The 17,610-nt window shown below is 34.6% G+C and overlaps 1 protein-coding gene across 2 annotated transcripts; it reads left to right on the forward strand.

Annotated features, from left to right (window-relative positions):
- The first annotated feature begins 1,098 nt into the window (after window positions 1–1,098).
- Window positions 1,099–10,917, forward strand: LOC129889628 (extra-large guanine nucleotide-binding protein 3-like). 2 transcript variants are annotated; one of them, XM_055965018.1, is made up of 9 exons: window positions 1,099–1,197; window positions 1,691–2,722; window positions 2,813–2,950; window positions 4,640–4,744; window positions 4,827–5,006; window positions 7,254–7,404; window positions 8,361–8,608; window positions 9,157–9,326; window positions 10,039–10,917. In XM_055965018.1, the coding sequence occupies exons 2-9, from the start codon at window positions 1,796–1,798 to the stop codon at window positions 10,634–10,636; spliced, it is 2,517 nt and encodes an 838-aa protein (XP_055820993.1). In that variant the 5' UTR covers window positions 1,099–1,197; window positions 1,691–1,795; the 3' UTR covers window positions 10,637–10,917. The 2 variants fall into 2 exon arrangements, with proteins under 2 accessions (XP_055820993.1, XP_055820992.1); XM_055965017.1 differs by lacking the exon at window positions 1,099–1,197 and having other exon boundaries at window positions 1,299–2,722.
- Window positions 10,918–17,610: the final 6,693 nt, after the last annotated feature.

Below are 17,610 nucleotides of genomic sequence, written 5' to 3' on the forward strand. Positions count from 1 at the left end.
ATTAAATAAATCCTTTATTACCAAAAAAAAAATGTTTAATTATAAAAATTAAAATAAAAAAATTGAGCAGACATGGGTACAACGTTGACATAATACCAACTCAGCATATGGGTCCCATCAAATAAGTCACAGACTCACAAGGTCGTACTTTGAATAGAAGAGGGTGTTTGACACGCGCTAACAAGATCATGTGGTTCAGGTTAAAAAATCTTTGCCACTTGCAAAGGAAAATCTTCCTTTACGTTTTACTATGCACCAATCTTCCACTCGCTTCCGGAAACGCGTGCATCACGCGCATCTATTACAATTATTTGTTCGCCTTTATTGACTTCTCTATGCGAATTCAAATTTAATCCAGTAAAAATTAAAAATAAAAAAAATTCCTCTTTTTTATGATCGCAATAAGATAAAGTAATTAGTATTTTTCATTTTATGAAATAATAATTAATTTTTAATATTTAATTAGAATTATTGAGTTTTGAATATAAAATTATTTTTAATAAAGAAATTTACTTTTAATATATATTTTGACATAAGTCTCTCTTTCTTCAAGATATGTGTAAGATCGGCATACATTTATCTCGTCAGACTATATTTTATAAAATTATATTAGATATATTATTATTATTATTGTTAATATATATTTTCAACATAAATTTAATATAGTTAGACACCATGTAAATTAAGTTGTTTGAAGCACAAAGAATTTTGTATTAGCAGAATTCAGGAAAAAATTGTATCCCAAAAAATATAACATAAACAATTTATCCTAATGTAAGTAATTATTTTTAAGGGTTGAATATATGATCTATAGATCATATCGAAATAACTTTATATTACTCTAAAACTATCCTCCATGTTAAAAAAAAAAAAAAAAAAAAAAAATTCCCCAACCATGTACACCTTCTTATGGACCCACTAACCCACTCACGTATCCTACTCTTTGTAATCTCCAGCACATCAATATACAGCTTTTATTTACATTGTACATGTATTATGTATATCTATCTTTTAGCACCTTCTTCTTCTTGGTAGATTCCCCCAAAACATTAGTCTTTTTGGTTTTGTTTCTTTTTTACTTTTACTACTTTTTTTTCAGAGAGCTTTGGAGCTTGAAAAAAGGTGAAGCCAAATTTTTAACCATCTTTTACCCTTTACCCAGATTCATGTTCACAGCTTTGCTTGTCATTTTCTAAGGTACAACCCCTTTTCTTTCTTTTTTCTTTTCTCCTTTTTCTTTGTGTTTCTTATCAAAGTTTAAAACTTTTTTCTTTCTTTTACTAAACTCTTTTCTTGACATTTCTAAAAAAGACCATTTTTTAACATTAATTTATCTCTGTGTCCTTTTGTTGAAAGTTGAAGTGTCTCCAAGTATTTAAGGGTTGAGAAGTTAGGAATAGCTTTTTTTAATAAGTTTGACTAAATTTTGGAACACTTCAACCTTCAAAGTTGTTGATTCCCATTTCAAAGCTGCCAACTTTGGTTTTATATTTCTTTGGGTTGAAAACTTTGTGCTTAGATTCTTGAATTTTAGGATTTCAAAGGTTTGATCAGCTGAATTAATTGAATCTTTCCAAATTGAGGGTCTTTGCTGAAAAGGCCAAATCTTGGTATTTATTTGAAGAGGGATTGACTTCTGTTGCAATCTATAAGTTTTTTTTGTTTATTTTAAGAAGTTTTTGTGTACCAGATGGATGATTTTTGCAGTATCAAGAAATTGTAATAAGTAGTGAAATTGAGGCTGCAACTGAGTCTAAAAGCAGGAAAAGTTTGATTTTTTGGGGGGGTTAGAGAGATGGAGAAAAAAGAGGGAGAACATTGGAGGGAGATGGTGAAGAGAATGCTTCCTCAGGGAGTTGATGGGGAAAATATAGAATACTCAATAGCGATGGAGTATACTGGTCCTTTGTTATCATATGAGGTTCCTAAAGTAGAGCCTCTTGATGTGAATTCTAGTGCAATTCCAATAGCAGAACCTCTTTCAGAATCAAGAAGATCATTGAGCAGTGGTGTTGCCCCAGTTATCGAACCTATTCCGTTGCCAGTATCTCGTATTGCTGGTGTAACAAGTCCCCCTAGTCGGAGTCCAAGGGTATCTTATAGTTCTGAGTCCCAAGTATCTGTCTTGCAGAACCCTGATTCTTCTTCAGGTTCCCCATCAGCATCCTCCCCGGGTTCAGTGCTGAATCATCAGAGGAGAAGAGCCCCAGTAGTCACCTTTGTTGATAGATCTGAAAGAGAAACGGGGGAAATTAAGAATCAAGTCTTTCCAGAATATGTTGGAGTTTCTAAGGATAGGAAGAAGAAAAAGAAGTCAAGAGTTTGTTATAGGTGTGGAAAAGGGAAGTGGGAAAGTAAAGAGTCTTGCTTGGTTTGTGATGCAAAGTATTGTAGCAATTGTGTGCTTAGAGCAATGGGTTCAATGCCTGAAGGGCGCAAATGTGTGAGTTGCATTGGTCAGCCAATTGATGAGTCGAAGAGGTCCAAACTTGGTAAAAATTCTAGGGTATTATCACGTTTGCTTAGTCCTTTGGAAGTCAAACAGATAATGAAAGCAGAAAAAGAATGTGCTGCTAATCAGCTCCGGCCAGAGCAGCTGATTGTGAACGGATTTCCTTTGAAGCCAGATGAGATGGCAGAACTCTTTGGGTGCGCTTTACCTCCTAGGAAGTTGAAGCCTGGGAGGTATTGGTATGATAAGGAATCTGGACTATGGGGAAAGGTAATTTTTTCTGTTGAGTTATATCAAATTCTTTTAATTATTTCTTATGTCAGAAAGAAGATGCTAATATAGTTCTGACTAATTAAACAGGAAGGAGAAAAACCAGACAGAGTTGTTAGTTCAAACATAAATTTTACGGGAAAACTTAGTGCTCATGCTAGCAATGGAAGTACTCAGGTGTACATGAATGGACGAGAGATAACAAGACGTGAACTCAGAGTGCTGAAGGTTTGTTCTTTTTATTACAAATTAATCGCACATATGCCAAAACAAATATGTAAGGCAATATATTTAATTCTAGAACCGGTTGTTATCCACATTTTAAAGGCCACCTTCGATTCACTAACTTGTCGTTATGTGTTCATGACAGCTTGTATATTTGTATTTGGTGAAGAATACCTCTCCATTCTTTGATATAATATTGTCATTTATTGAGATTCTATAAATTTTGTCGCTTTTTTTCCACCCAGGATTGATGCTGGATTACTTTTTTCTTTCCCTATTTATGCTCCAATTATGTGTTTTGTCCTGTCCCTCCTAATCTGTCGTCGTTTGGTACGTGGGATAATGATAATAATCCGGGGATAATATTTGGGATTAACTTTGTCCTATGTTTAGTGTGAGGTATTAGCTAATCCTTTGACTATTGTATCCCACCATTTGTACTAAATGGTGAGGTTACTATCTGGTATAGAAGGGGGGCCACCGGATACTTTGCTTGTCCCATCTCGCATACCAAACGGGAATCTCACTGATGGTAGATATTAATAACGTCGGTCCATATAATCATTTATAGGTCTTAGATTCTTTCCTGTTTATCTGTTCATGAGATGAGTTTTCCTGGTTAAAAGTGGTGAGTCATACCTCCGTCTTGTCTTAAATTTGTCGCATATGGAGATGCCATAACTTTTACACTTTCGTTCACCCAATCTAAACATCTTTCTCAATCTCTTATTGATACATTCATTTGTTTCTGCTCTGTCCTCCTAAGCTCTCAAATTATTGTAAGATTTCACTGATACTGGAAATTAATAATGCACGTCCAAAAATTCATTTGTAGCTTTGAGTATCTTTACTTTCATCTTAGATGATCGTGAAAAGTAACATTTTTTGCCTTATATTAGTAGATTTTAATTGTCGTTTTCTAGAACTAGTGCATTAAGTAACTTTGACATCTTTAAATTTGTATTTTGCTTTTAACTATCCAAGCTAGTTATTTGACTCATCGTCATTCTACAATCTTCAATTTTGGATCTAAACAGATTTTCCTTGTACCTTCTCACAAAAGGAAACAAATGGGTTCCGGCTGACTTTTATCCTTTTTCAAGCACTTCTATAGAAACTCAAATATCCTGGTGAATCATGTTGAAAGTATGGAACTTCCCAAAATGAACCTTTCTCTGTCAATCCCCACAACATAATCAATCAGCCAGGTTTGTCATAATTGTACGCAGAATCTAAAAGAAGTATCTCCAGAGTATAGTTACCTCACAGAAAAGCTCCATGCACCATATATGTAAAAAACAATGGAACAACCTAATTACCATTATTTTTCAGCCTGTTTGAAACAACGGTAGCAACCACCTATCGAGAAGATAGTCATAATCTCCCATGTTCTTATAGCCCAGTTCTCAATCAACTCTTTGAAGCCTAGTGCTGGCAGTTTCGATCAAACCTGTCCACCGCACTTAGACTTCATTGGTTCCAGAGATTTCAGTGATGCTCAATTCAAGATGATCCAGTGTCGATGTTACTTGACTGCCTGATTCAAACTAGCGCATATGTTGTTATCGCATTTAACTTAAGGCCCTTGGTCTTTCTGCAAATGATTCTCTTCCTAGAATGAAACTCTGTGCATGTTTATTTATTTCCTCATCCCTTTATGTACAATGAGTCCTGACATAAGTTTCATTTCAGTTTGCAAAAGTGCAATGTCCCCGTGACACTCACTTTTGGGTATATGATGATGGTCGTTACGAGGAAGAAGGACAAAATAACATTCGGGGTAACATATGGGAAAAGGTAGCACATTGAATTGATTGTAGGGTATGGTTTCAACTAGAAGCTTTTGATTTTACATCTAATATTTTATATTGACATGTAGGCAACAACACGGTTTGTTTGCTCTTTGTTTTCCTTGCCTGTACCACATGGTCAACCCTATGGACAAAGAGACGAGCCTAGCAATTATACTACTGTTCCAAATTACTTAGAGAAGAAAAGGGTTCAAAAGCTACTTCTACTTGGGCTTGAAGGTTCTGGCACAAGCACTATTTTCAAACAGGTATTGGCCTTATGCAGCATTCCTTTTTCAGGAAAAAGGGTTACATTTTTCTTGATTAATTATTGAACTCAAGCTTCTTTCTATATATAGGTCAAATATCTAAGATTTTTATCTTCTCTCTGCATAATGATAACTGTTTTCAAATATCTGTAGTATAGCTTGCTAAGTTGCCTGTTGATTTGTTCATTTGTTTTATTGACTTGAATCTGCTAGCATCCACATATTTCATTTTGCTGCCAGAAATTTTTCTAGCATCATATTGCAGCCCAATTCTCCAATCAGTTTGGGATTCAAAGCTTGGTTAATTGATTGATTGATATATTGCAGCTGAGTTATTTTGCTTATGACTCAAATTATATGACTGACTATAACAAGAACATTGGTATCCTATTATATTCTTTTAAACGTCACCGTTGATGTCAGCCATCATAAACGAGGTACAGATGGTTGGGGCCATTTGATGGTCATAAATTTAAATGAGGTAAATTGTCAAATGAGAATTGACAATAGAGAGATTGCAATTAGCATAGTGGTAAGGTTCTCCCTCTCCATCCTTCGGTTTGAGTCGCCAAGGGAGATCAGTGGGAAAACCACTGTTCGTCTCCTTGGTAAGGGGTTTTGGGTAGGGTGAGGTAGCGTTTACCATACAAAAAGATTTTGTAATATGTTGATTTAATAATATGTGGATGAGGTAGATTTTGAAATACAGTCATGTTTAGTTGATTGTATTAAAACATAGGATGTTGAGCTATAATACAGTGCTATCCTTGGAGTGCTAGATCCATATTTTCCCCAACAGTTTTCTTGGACTCGAGCAAATCCTTCACAATTGATGAAGAAACCGTCTCGTGGAGCATTGCACAGTAGATCGGTGGCATCAGCAATGTCCTTTCTGTTTGAATATTAGTTTCACCCATGGTATTGAGAAATATTTTGTATGATGTGCTGATAATATATTCAATTCTCGACTCTGTATACGTATGTGAGTACAAGACGTTCAAATGTTGAATAGATCTCTTATAACGTCCCTGATAGATGTGCCGAGCCAGAAAATGTAATCATTTAATGCTTGATTAGTTGAACACTCTTGTGGCCAGAAGCTGAGGCTCAAAATGAATGAGTGAATTCCTTCATTTATTGTGGAAACTGTGACTGGAAGATGGAGCCTCTTCCTCCCTTTATGGAGAGAAACTATTCAACCATGTTATGGAGAGAAACTATTCAGCACATGGTTTAGTTGTTGTAGTTGCTAGTAAAGGTGAAAAGAGAGAGAAATACAAATAGTGTGGTTTTAAATTTTCTATCTAAAGAAGAATGCTAATAGGTTACTCCGGCCAATTTACTAAGTAGCAACTGGATGTTATTTACTTCTTTTTAAAAAAAATTAGCTGGATGTTAATTAATAAAAAACATTTTGTTTTCTGATTCCATAGAATATAATGGTTTGATTGACCATTGGAGTGGGGGGTTGATGTGAAAGCAATAAGTAGTAGGGGCTGAGTAGACAACTTTTGAAGAGCCCAGTGGCCCACATATTTGTGTTTGATAGCGTTCCTGAGCTCTGATTGAAGACCTTAGCACTGGTATCTTGTTCTACTGCTGGACACCGTCTATTTTAGCCTCAAATTCAAGTGCATGGAAGCAAAAAGCTATTCTTAATTTTAGCTTTGAACATAGATATGATATTGTTTTCTCAAAAGTAGTCTGGCGGCTCCTACAGAGTGCTTGTACAGCCAAATCCAAACTTAGTTCTTTATGTGCTTGAACAGGACTGATAATTGAAAAAATATTGGATTGAAGAGGCTTTACTGAGAAGTATAAAAGTGGGATACATGAAAATTTGGATGTAGTATGAAAGAATCTTAATCTTTTTTTTTTTTTTTTTGATAATGGTAACTGAAGAATCTTAATCTTTTCTTGTAGCTAAAAAGACATTTCTTGAGGCTAGAGGAAAGCAGAAATGCTTACTTAGTGTGAAGGGAAGGAGTGTCAGGTTTGATGACCTTGTATTTAGGGGTTGATCATGTATTTGCATGTCTCTATAGTGCTATTCCCTTTTCTTCTCCTCCGTTATTTTGTCCTTTGCTCCCTTCCTTCTATTTGGTATAGTTTATCATTGCATTCTGAACTTGAAATGAAATGCTTGCTGCATAATGCCTTTCTTTACCATTCAAGTGTTTGTTGGTGCTCCGTTGCTGTCTATCGTTTGTGTACTCATTTGCTTCTGTTTATCACCTTATTGTGTAGGCGAAATTTTTGTATGGAAACACGTTTACCTCTAAAGAAATTCAAGACATCAAGTTGATGATTCAAAGCAATATTTACAAGTATCTGAGCATTCTCCTTGATGGAAGAGAGCGCTTTGAGGAGGAGGCTTTAGCAAGAATAAATGCGGAAGGTACTTTAAAATATATAGTGAAAGTATTGATAGAAAGGTGCAGTGCTAATTAACAAAGAGTTTCTCTAGATGCGGTAGACTGGCAGTTATCAGCTGGACTTGCTGGCTTGGTTCCCCTCATTCCCCCCCCCCCAACCCCAACCCCACCCACCCACCCTACCTTTGAACTCCATTTCCACTAGTGGCAAATTGTGCCAAAAGTGGAGCTCTTACCCCCTCATAACTAATTGCAGAAGAAGAGAAGCTATGTTATATGTACCAAGTTTCATCTACCAATAGTCAAATCTGCTCAACAGAATCGGCATTTTTATTCTGTAAAATCTCGAAAATGAAATTTAGTTGGATTTATATGTATCTTGTGGATTAAGTTTTTTGTTTCAGTGGTTTCAGACTTCAAAAACTCATGTGTCAGTCTACCCCCATTTTATGCTTTCATTTCTCTCAGATCTACTACTCTGAATGTCCCTTCTACGGAAAGGGCTGAGGGAATTAGCTGTAATTGCATAAACATTCATACTATTGGGAGGCAAATTATTTATCAGGACCTGTTTTAAGTTGTCATCACCTGGGAGAATAATTTTACCTTGCCTTGCTACACCGTAAATGCAGCTTACATAGTTGGCATTTCAGATGTGATAGCTTAGGTCCTCTTCTTGTCTATGACTGAAATTGATCCTTTGTTGTGTGCTTGTTCCTTGCTGCAGCTAACTGGTACTTCTTCAGTTATTGATACTCGTATTCACTTTCGATCAAATTCAAAGACCGTTATGTCTCTAACAGTCTTCCCCAATATCATATGGAAATTAAATACTGCATACCAGTTTCTTAAGGTTTAAGATATCCTTCTATAAACTAGGGTGGGATGTTTGTTTTTCATTGTCCACTATTAGCAGCTGGCAATGGCATGGACAAAGGACCAAGTGGCTGCATTTTACTAACTGATTTCAATTTTATAGGTTGTAACCCTGAATCTGTGGAAGACAGCCAGTGTGTGTATTCCTTAAATCAAAGGTTGAAGCATTTCTCTGATTGGCTACTGGATATTATAGCCACCGGAGATTTGGATGCTTTCTTCCCTGCAGCTACACGTGAATATGCTCCGTTGGTTGAAGAGGTCTGGAAGGATCCTGCTATACAGGAAACATACAAGAGAAGAAATGAGCTTCATTTTCTTCCAGATGTAGCGGATTACTTCTTGAGCAAGGTATTTTGCATATGAATCATTTCTTGAACCAACCTATCCAATATAAAGTTTGTAATTAGTTTCATCCACCAACATACATTTACGAACAGTCGCAGTCTCTCAGATGTTTATGGAGGAATTATTGAAGTATCTAATAGATTCCAGTGGAGGACCATGCATTTAACACTTTTCACCTGCTAATTTCTTTTAACCATATTCTAGTTTCATATATCAGTTGTGTGCTATAATAAGATCTATATCATGATTTTTCTCTAAAGATTCTTTTAACCCATTCTTTTTATAAGTAAGTTTGTAGTTATTTGTTCCTGATCTTTTTAATTTTTTTCACTTTTGGGGTGAGTACCGAGGTACCTTCATAGACAGCCTAATGTTTTGAGTGCTAGAAGGTCATTCCTTTCCATTGTTGTAGAATCCAGATCATTCCCCAAGGCACTAAAGTTAATATGTAGCCCCACTTTTCTTTATTCTTGATTACACTTTGTTGAAAGAGTTGATTTTGCTCATCATTTTGGAAGGTAAAAATGGATATTTAACTTGTCTCTTTTTAGGCTGTGGAGGTATCAAGCAATGAGTATGAACCTTCGGAGCAAGACATTCTGTATGCAGAAGGAGTTACACAAGGGAATGGGTTGGCCTTTATGGAGTTCCAATTGGATGATCGTAGCCCAATGTCTGAAACCTATGGAGACAATCTGGAAGCTCCTCCCCCTCTCACCAGGTAGCCATTCTCCCTCTACGATGATATTTGTATTTGTTGTCCGTGAAGCTACTATTCAGTAGTTTTCTTTTGTTCTATAAAATTTTGGAATTTTCTGGATGTACTGTATGATAATCCAAATTTGATGGGCAGCATAATTATTCGTATTGATATAGACGCCACCTGATGATGATTTATATACATCTGCAATTACTGTTGCTGTTAACTTCTGATGTTCAGTATTTCACTTATATATAGCTAGTGAATGATCATATGATCAAAAATTCAAGTAAAGGAAAAAAAGGTTCCGTCCGGAAGGTTAGGGCTTGTAGCTTAAATTAGGATGTCCCTTTGTGTTAAGTAGGTGCTTGTGCTAAAATATGCTAGTTAGGTTCATAAGATCTCCAAAAGGGACAGTTGGTCTAGCAAAGAGGTCATTCGTTCCTCTCCATTGAAAAGAAGAGCAGTTCTTTAGTCAAACATGTGTTTATTGTTAGGGAACTCAGTCTTTTGTCGACACTGAAAACTTGCTAAAAGATAAATCCGACGACATACATTCACATGTTAATAGTCTAGGGACATAGACTAAATTACTACTAAGCATCAGAACTACAATTGAAATATTTTAATAGAGTATAGCCTCTTCAAAACAATATGAGTGTACTTATACAAGTTATGATTATCTTTGCTTGCCATGATTTTGGTAATAATGCTTTTATGTCCTTTTGAACAGGTATCAGCTAATTCGACTAAATGCCAAGGGAATGAATGAAGGATGCAAGTGGGTTGAGATGTTTGAAGATGTCCGTGTCGTAGTATTCTGTGTTTCACTTGGTGATTATGATCAGATGTGGGTTGCTCCAGAGGAAAGTGGTAGTGGTGCACTACTTCAGAACAAGATGATGCATAACAGGGAACTTTTCGAAACAATGATCAGGCTTCCTTGTTTCAAAGAGACCCCATTTGTCTTAGTTTTGAACAAGTATGACCTGCTCGAGGAAAAGGTCAGCCGTGTGCCATTGGGCGCTTGTGAATGGTTCACTGATTTCAGTCCACTGAGACCTCACACCAATAGCCAGTCACTAGCTCACCAAGCATATTACTATGTTGCAATGAAGTTCAAAGGCCTCTATGCTTCCCTCACAGGTAGAAAACTATTTGTGTGGCAAGCTCGGGCAAGGGAACGAATAACTGTTGATGAGGCATTCAAGTATATAAGGGAGGTCGCGAAGTGGGATGAGGAAAAAGAAGAGACCTACAATGTTGGAGCAGAAGATTCATTTTATAGTACAACCGATATTAGCTCGTGTCCATTCATCCAGCAGGAGTGAAATAACTTAAAACATATGTTGATATTGTAGATTAGGACAAATAGAGAGAGAGAGAGAGAGAGAGAGAGAGAGAGAGAGAGAGAGAGAGAGAGAGAGATGTAATATGGAAATAAGTTGAGTTTATATTTTTCACCATCGCCTTTTCATGGTTTTTACAGACAGTGGTGTTGTTTCAAGTGAATATCTGGAGTTTGTGCCATTTTTAGTGTATGTTCTAATGCTCCTCAAAGGGATCTTGGATAACAATTCGAGGTTGAGAATAAATACTTGTTTGCATTTTACCTCATCCTTCTGTTGTAAATGTAAATGTAGATTTTGCTTTTGATTGACATGAGCATATGAGCAGAATACTTGCTTTATTTGGTGTAAACAATTTGTTCATGCAAGTATTTTGCATCACACAGTATAGAGAAAACACATCCTAATGTATATTGATATGCCTCCTATTAATTTAGTGACGGAGCAAAAAATTTCACCAAAGTGAGTCAAAATATTATTTACACCTTATAAGGGGATTCAACATAATATTATATATAGGGAAAAGGATTTTTAAAAAATGTCCTGTATGCAAAATTTACGACACTTGCCTCTCATTAATAGTTTAGCCCTATCATTACTTTGTGGTGCCAAATATGCTTTTACACAACAAAAAACTTATCTATATAGGGTAATTTTTTGTCGAAGGAGTATCAATTGACCCCGTTAGGTAAGGGTAGCTCATTTCTACCTACTACCCAAAATCATAGTACACTCCACAAAAAAAAAATCAAGTATTTCTTCTTTTTCCTCTCCAGTGTAATATGGGATAGTGAATTGGTTATAAATATTACTGAAGGAATAAATTGTATCATTTCTCGTCGTTAATGATATTAAACCTCTTGAAGAATAAGTCTAAAAAGAAAAGTAGGGTAAAGAAATATCGTAAATGATAAAATACAATTATTAAATAACAAGCAAAAACAAAATAAGAAGTCACTCCAAATTGGTCATCTTTTTGTCCTTATATAGTGATAAATTTAATGATACAATATAATAAAATTTAAGTAACAATCAAAATATCGTATTTAAACTAACCAACCCTCCAAACCAGCTATAAAAGGCTAACTGCTGTGAATATTAGGTGGTTATTGATTCTAAGAAAACTGACAAGTGTACCAGATAAAAGCTTATTAATGGATCTGATAAGGTTATTGATTGTGAAATGACCAATCCACCACTTAAGCTTAGTGGATATTCACCTCTCTTGATTTTGACTATATGTAGCTCCATCACCAAATAGATATATTACATCTGTCCTACTTTTAACATTTTTTTGTATTTTGTACATATTTGACGAGTTTAAATTATATACGTCATCAATATATAAATCATTCATTCATCATAAAAATTTTCAAAATATGAAATTTCTAATCTTGAAACTAAGATAAATTAACTGTTACAATCTGTAAATCTTTATACCAACTATGTAATATAATTTAAACTCATACATGACTTACATGTTAAAGAAAATCTTCTTTAATTTTTAAAATTTTGTGACCAGTCAATATATTTCATATAATATGAAATGGAAGGAGTAAAAATTGTAAGAGATAGCTATCCACTTGAGTGTCACAACTAAATCACAAATGCACTTATTTAGCAGATAAACTTCACCAACAGAATGATGACAGCAACACAAGTAAATCATGACCAACAAAACTATAACCAAATAACTACTACAACAATTATTGACAAGGAATCAAAATTGAAAAAGAAAAAAACTACAACAATAAATTATATGTTGTTAGAACTTTTCAAAAATATTAATAAATGGGTATTTGATTTTTTTAAAATAGTATATTTTGGAGAATCCGACACGAATATGATCCAACAAAAAGCAATCAATACACAAGAGTGAAACTTGTGAGATAAAAGTGACTTCTAACTGAAGTAAAGATACCCCTTTTTTCCTCTATAAAAAACCCCCTTTAACTCTCACAAGAATTCAATCTAAAAAACATAACACAAAATGGTCTCCAAGTTGAGACCTTTTTACACTTTGCTTCTTATTCTTGTCTTCATTTTTTTAAGTTCCACAGTTCATTCATCAACTGTTGTTCATAGGAAACAAGGCATAAGACATGTTCATGGAGTCCATCAAAGATGGCAAAAGGAGCCATGGATGAATCATGGAAGCAACAGAGGGCCTCGAAAACACCTCGTTAATCCAACGATTATTCATCGATTCGATATACCAGAATTGCCCCTTTAGCTAGCTCTTCTCAATCTTGAATCTTGATGTTAGTTTTAGGCTTTTTATAGATAAACATGTTGTTGTATTTACAAAGTCTTGTATTAAAGCATGTTTGAATAAATGTAGAATCTTTATTCCTTTTCTTTGGGTCATATCTCAAGTACCATATCATATCAAGACGATGTTTTCTTCTGTTGATCGATCATGTAGTCGACCCTATCTTGTTTAGAAGTCGGAATTGAAGTGTATTAGTTAGTTATGTATTCGAGTAAAGCTGATTAAATCGAGTACTTGCTATCTTCTGCCATCACAAATACAAGATAACTCTGACGACAAAATTGGAACCGCAAAAATAGAAAATCTCCATTATATGTCCTGTCTCGAAAAAGATGTTATACAGATGTTAGACAGATTGAAAAAAAAATCACCTAACTAGTTGAACGTCTAGAATGGTCATCATGTAATTTATCTCTACTTAGGTTGTTCATTTACCAAGAGTATTAATCATTGTTTAACAATAACTATGATAATACCACATGGTTTATCTCAAAAGTAGTTGTCAACAATACTAATTTTTAAATCTTGTGTGTTTCAGAGGTGAAGCTTCTTCCTATAGGCATGCCAAAAGTGGAAGCAAATGAATTATTCCCCCCTTCTTGTTGAAGCGGAGGATAATATATAAACAATCACTCAAATTTGACTTTAGCTGACACCTTAATTCTCCCAACTTATCTCAACTGTGTCTCACGGACACTCGACATTGGTGTGACACAATTTTTTTTGAAAATGTCTAGATGATCATTTGATAAGTTAAAGTGTTCAACTGACATAATAAAAACGAGTTGAGATTTCGAAATATACATACTCAAAGTTAAAATGCTTAATTATTATTGGCACTTTAAATAACTTGTTAATATACCTTAAAAATATATGTGTCCATCATACATAAGTTTTAACGTAAATTAGAACTTATATTTGATGGAAAAAATTAAAACCTATGCCTGATGGACAACGTACCCGAGTTCTAATTTTTGTTCATTAAACATAATTTTTGATCAATTGAGTAGGTTTACTATCTTAAAATATCCTTCTATTTTTTTTAAACAATTCGTTAAGCAAAGCCAAAAAATTAAGACTACCACTCATTCATGACATTGTTTTTATTAGACTTTTTTTTATTAAAGACAAAATATCAAAATTAACACGTTTTTCAAGTCTCGAATTCGAAAACTTTTACTAAAGCATGAACTCTCTTATTGGATACTATTTACCGACACATACGTAAGATATTTGCAAGTGTTGATTCTGAATTTGAGGTTTGGTTTTGTTTGGATACTACATCAAGGACAAGAAAAAGTCAAACAAAATGGAGAGGACACTGAAAAGGATCACACAAGTTTATAGCATTTCTTTTCTTCATTTTTCATTTTTGGATTCAAAAAGATTTTTTTTTTTTCTTTCCATTCTGTTTTCGGTACCCGCGGTTAGAGGTGGATATGGTGCAGTAGATATGGATTATTATATCGAAATTAAAATTTTTGATATCATAGTTTTAGTATTATCAAATTTTTGGTATGTATTTTAATTTATTTGGTATTTGTATGGCATTTGATTTTGGAAAATAAATAGTGAATATCATACCGAAGTATATATTTACATATACAATTCATTATATATAATTATGAGAGTAATAAATATATAAATTAGTAATAGTACAAAATTAATTATTTAGACGTTGGGACTTTGACTACTCTATCAATATATTTTTGTGTAATTAATTAAGGAAAGGAATATACTTGTACTTTGTTTTGAATATTTCTCTATGTGTAAGGTAGTATGTTGTAATTGAAACGTTTTTTGAAAAATCAAAGTCAAACAAACTGTGATTATCAATTTACCATATCGCAAAATACTGAAACTGAACTTAAATATATCAAATCATACCGAATTAATTTGGTATGATTGTGATATATACCCAAAATCAAAATTACCGAACTAAAATTTTTAATACCGCAGACATGTCCACCCCTAATGCTTTAGATAAGCTCTCCTTATCACAAAGATTTAAATTCTAGAATTCAAATCTGCGACTTCTGATTAATGATAAAACGTTCTTTACCGCTCATTATACATAAGGGACTAACTGCAATTGATTTTCCATTACAAAATAATTTTTTTTTAAAAAAGGATCCAACTAAAATTTTCTGAATATGTAATACTTTAAAAGAAACAACAACAACAACAACCCAGTGAAATCCCACAACATGGGGTCTGGGGAGGGTAGAATGTACGCAGACCTTACTCCTATCAAGGTAGGACGGCTGTTTCCTGGAGAGTAATACTTTAAAAGAAAATTAAAATAAAAAATTAAAACAAAAGGAACTTGATCCCAAATTTCCTCGTCCATGCTTTGATTCTTCCTTGGAATGGTAGGTAGAAATAATTTATTTTTTTCACCTTTTCCATCACAAATAGTGCCTGTTTAACACTAAGTACTACACTAATTTTTTTCTAAAATGATATAATTGTATTAGTGTAAAGATTTATTTATTGTATCACTGTTTTTTTTACCTGTTGTAGGTTATTACCTCCTTACTTTTAGTTACTAATCCAACTTTATTACAAACAGTTGCCATTTAGTAATCTTTTATGTGGCTTTGTTAATATTAAAATTCTCTCATTTATTGGTGCGTTGAAGTTAAACTCATTTATAAAACAAGAAAAAGATAATTGCCCACTCAAATGTCATGATTCAATCCCAAATGCATTCATTTCAGCAACACAAATCCGCCAACAGAATGATGGCAACAACACAAGTCTCATGACCCTTACAACAAAACAAAACACTAATAATCACAGGCTCTAATTAAGACAAGCAATCAATAGTCAGAGTGTGACTCATTGTGTGATCTAAAATGATATTGCTTGTGACATCTTTCTTAAGTGAAGAAAAAAGTAACACCTTTTTACCTCTATAAGAAGCCCCAATTATCCAAGAAATGTATAACAGTTACAAAAGACAACATAATGGTCCTGCAGTTTAAGCCTTTTTTCTACCTCCTCCTCCTTGTCTTCATTTTCAGCTCTTCTGCATCAGTTTATTCAACTGATATAGGAGTTGGTCATGGGGAACTTGGCGCGAGTCATGTCCACGATATGCATCAAAGATGGCAATGGAGGTCATGGATGAATCATGGAAGCTTCAGGGGACCTCGAAAATACCTTGTGAATCCCAAAGCTAAGCATCCATTTAATGTTCCCGAATTGCCCGTTTAGCTCTTCTAAATTTCCAAGTCACCTCTAAGCTCTTAACAACTGGCAGAAGAATCACGTCGTGTGTATTTTTTCTTATAATGGTGGTGTCTGCTCCAATTTTGCGTATATCTCTATTATTTCACAAGTATCCTGTTACCTCCCATTAGCACAAGTACCGAATAACGCTGACCATCAAGGCTTAGGCAGATAGAAAGAAACAACATATCATAGTGTAAAATGCATGTATATTTCCATCAGTGAAAAGATCTCTCTTCCCCTCCCCCCTTTATTTACTTTTGCTCATGCCTTCAATGCCAACTCATTAGTATACACAGCTCATACAGGGCCTCCTTTAACTTCTTTCCTAATGAGGACATATATGGTATAGCCACTACTTTCACTTACCTTACTGCCAGTCAGTTTATCTTATCCATCTCTCCAAGAAAATGAACATCTCCACATTAAGCTAGGTTGTAAAATCCTAGCTTAATGTTTGCTAATTTGAGAAGCAAGACCCACTATTCTTGGTAACAAATCATACCAGCACATGGTTTCTCTAAGTAGAAGGAATTGACTTTTCTAACCAACTCCTGTATTCAGAGATGAAACTTTCAAATCAAACATGACAAAAAAGTCAATGAATACCTCTTCTAGTCGAAGACCTAATTTAACATGGTATCAGAGCACGACTTGTCTCACCCAATGTTGAGCCCCCGAAGTTAAAATTGCCCACGCACCAGATACTAAGCACTGGGCGTGAGGTGGGGTGTTGAAAAATTACAAAAGTCCCACATCGGTGGTTAATGAGATGGATGGACTCCTTATAAGGCTTGGACAATCCTCTTCCCTTTGAGGTAGCTTTTGGGGTGTAAGTTAGGTCTAAAACCTAATTTAACAAGAAGGATAATATGAGAATGCACACAGAGCAAGGGCATAACCAATAAAGTTACGCCTCAATGACGATATGAATTTTTACTGACATGTAATTCTATTAGCAACGGCAAAACATCAGATGCAAAATTCTCTTTTTCTTTTCCTGTGATAATGGTGGTGTTTGAACAAACTGATGTGAATCTCAACTATTCTATCAAGTATTTGTTACCTCTCACCAGCACATGTAACGGTTAACTCTACCAACCAAGCCTTAGATGGAATAATTCACCTAGAGTTTTCTTAACCCTGATCTCCATAGTTTTCATCACCTGCCATTGACCTTAATGGTCATCATGTTTCATTCATCATTAGGCCACACCCTTGGATACTCAGATGCTATAATTTATTTCTCCACAATATACCATCAGATGATATATAGTCTACACTGAAAAAGATAGTTTACAATAAGATCAACTCCATATTGAAGAACTCAACAGTATTTCTTCTACAGAACCACAATTTTGACTTTTGAGTGAAAATGCAGAGTGAAAGAACATTCTATGTCATCTTCCTCAAAAGACGTGCACAATTCTAACTCATACTAGTTCAAATG

This window comes from Solanum dulcamara, chromosome 5 (assembly GCF_947179165.1).
Source record: "Solanum dulcamara chromosome 5, daSolDulc1.2, whole genome shotgun sequence".
Classification (NCBI taxonomy): Eukaryota; Viridiplantae; Streptophyta; class Magnoliopsida; order Solanales; family Solanaceae; genus Solanum; species Solanum dulcamara.

Bases quoted from the DNA above. Each gene is read 5' to 3' on its own strand.
- LOC129889628 (XM_055965018.1), top strand. From the start codon at position 1,796: ATGGAGAAAAAAGAGGGAGAACATTGGAGGGAGATGGTGAAGAGAATG. The intron at 5,007-7,253 runs GTATTGGCCTTA...CTTATTGTGTAG, and splicing joins CAAGCACTATTTTCAAACAG to GCGAAATTTTTGTATGGAAA. The intron at 7,405-8,360 runs GTACTTTAAAAT...TCAATTTTATAG, and splicing joins AGCAAGAATAAATGCGGAAG to GTTGTAACCCTGAATCTGTG.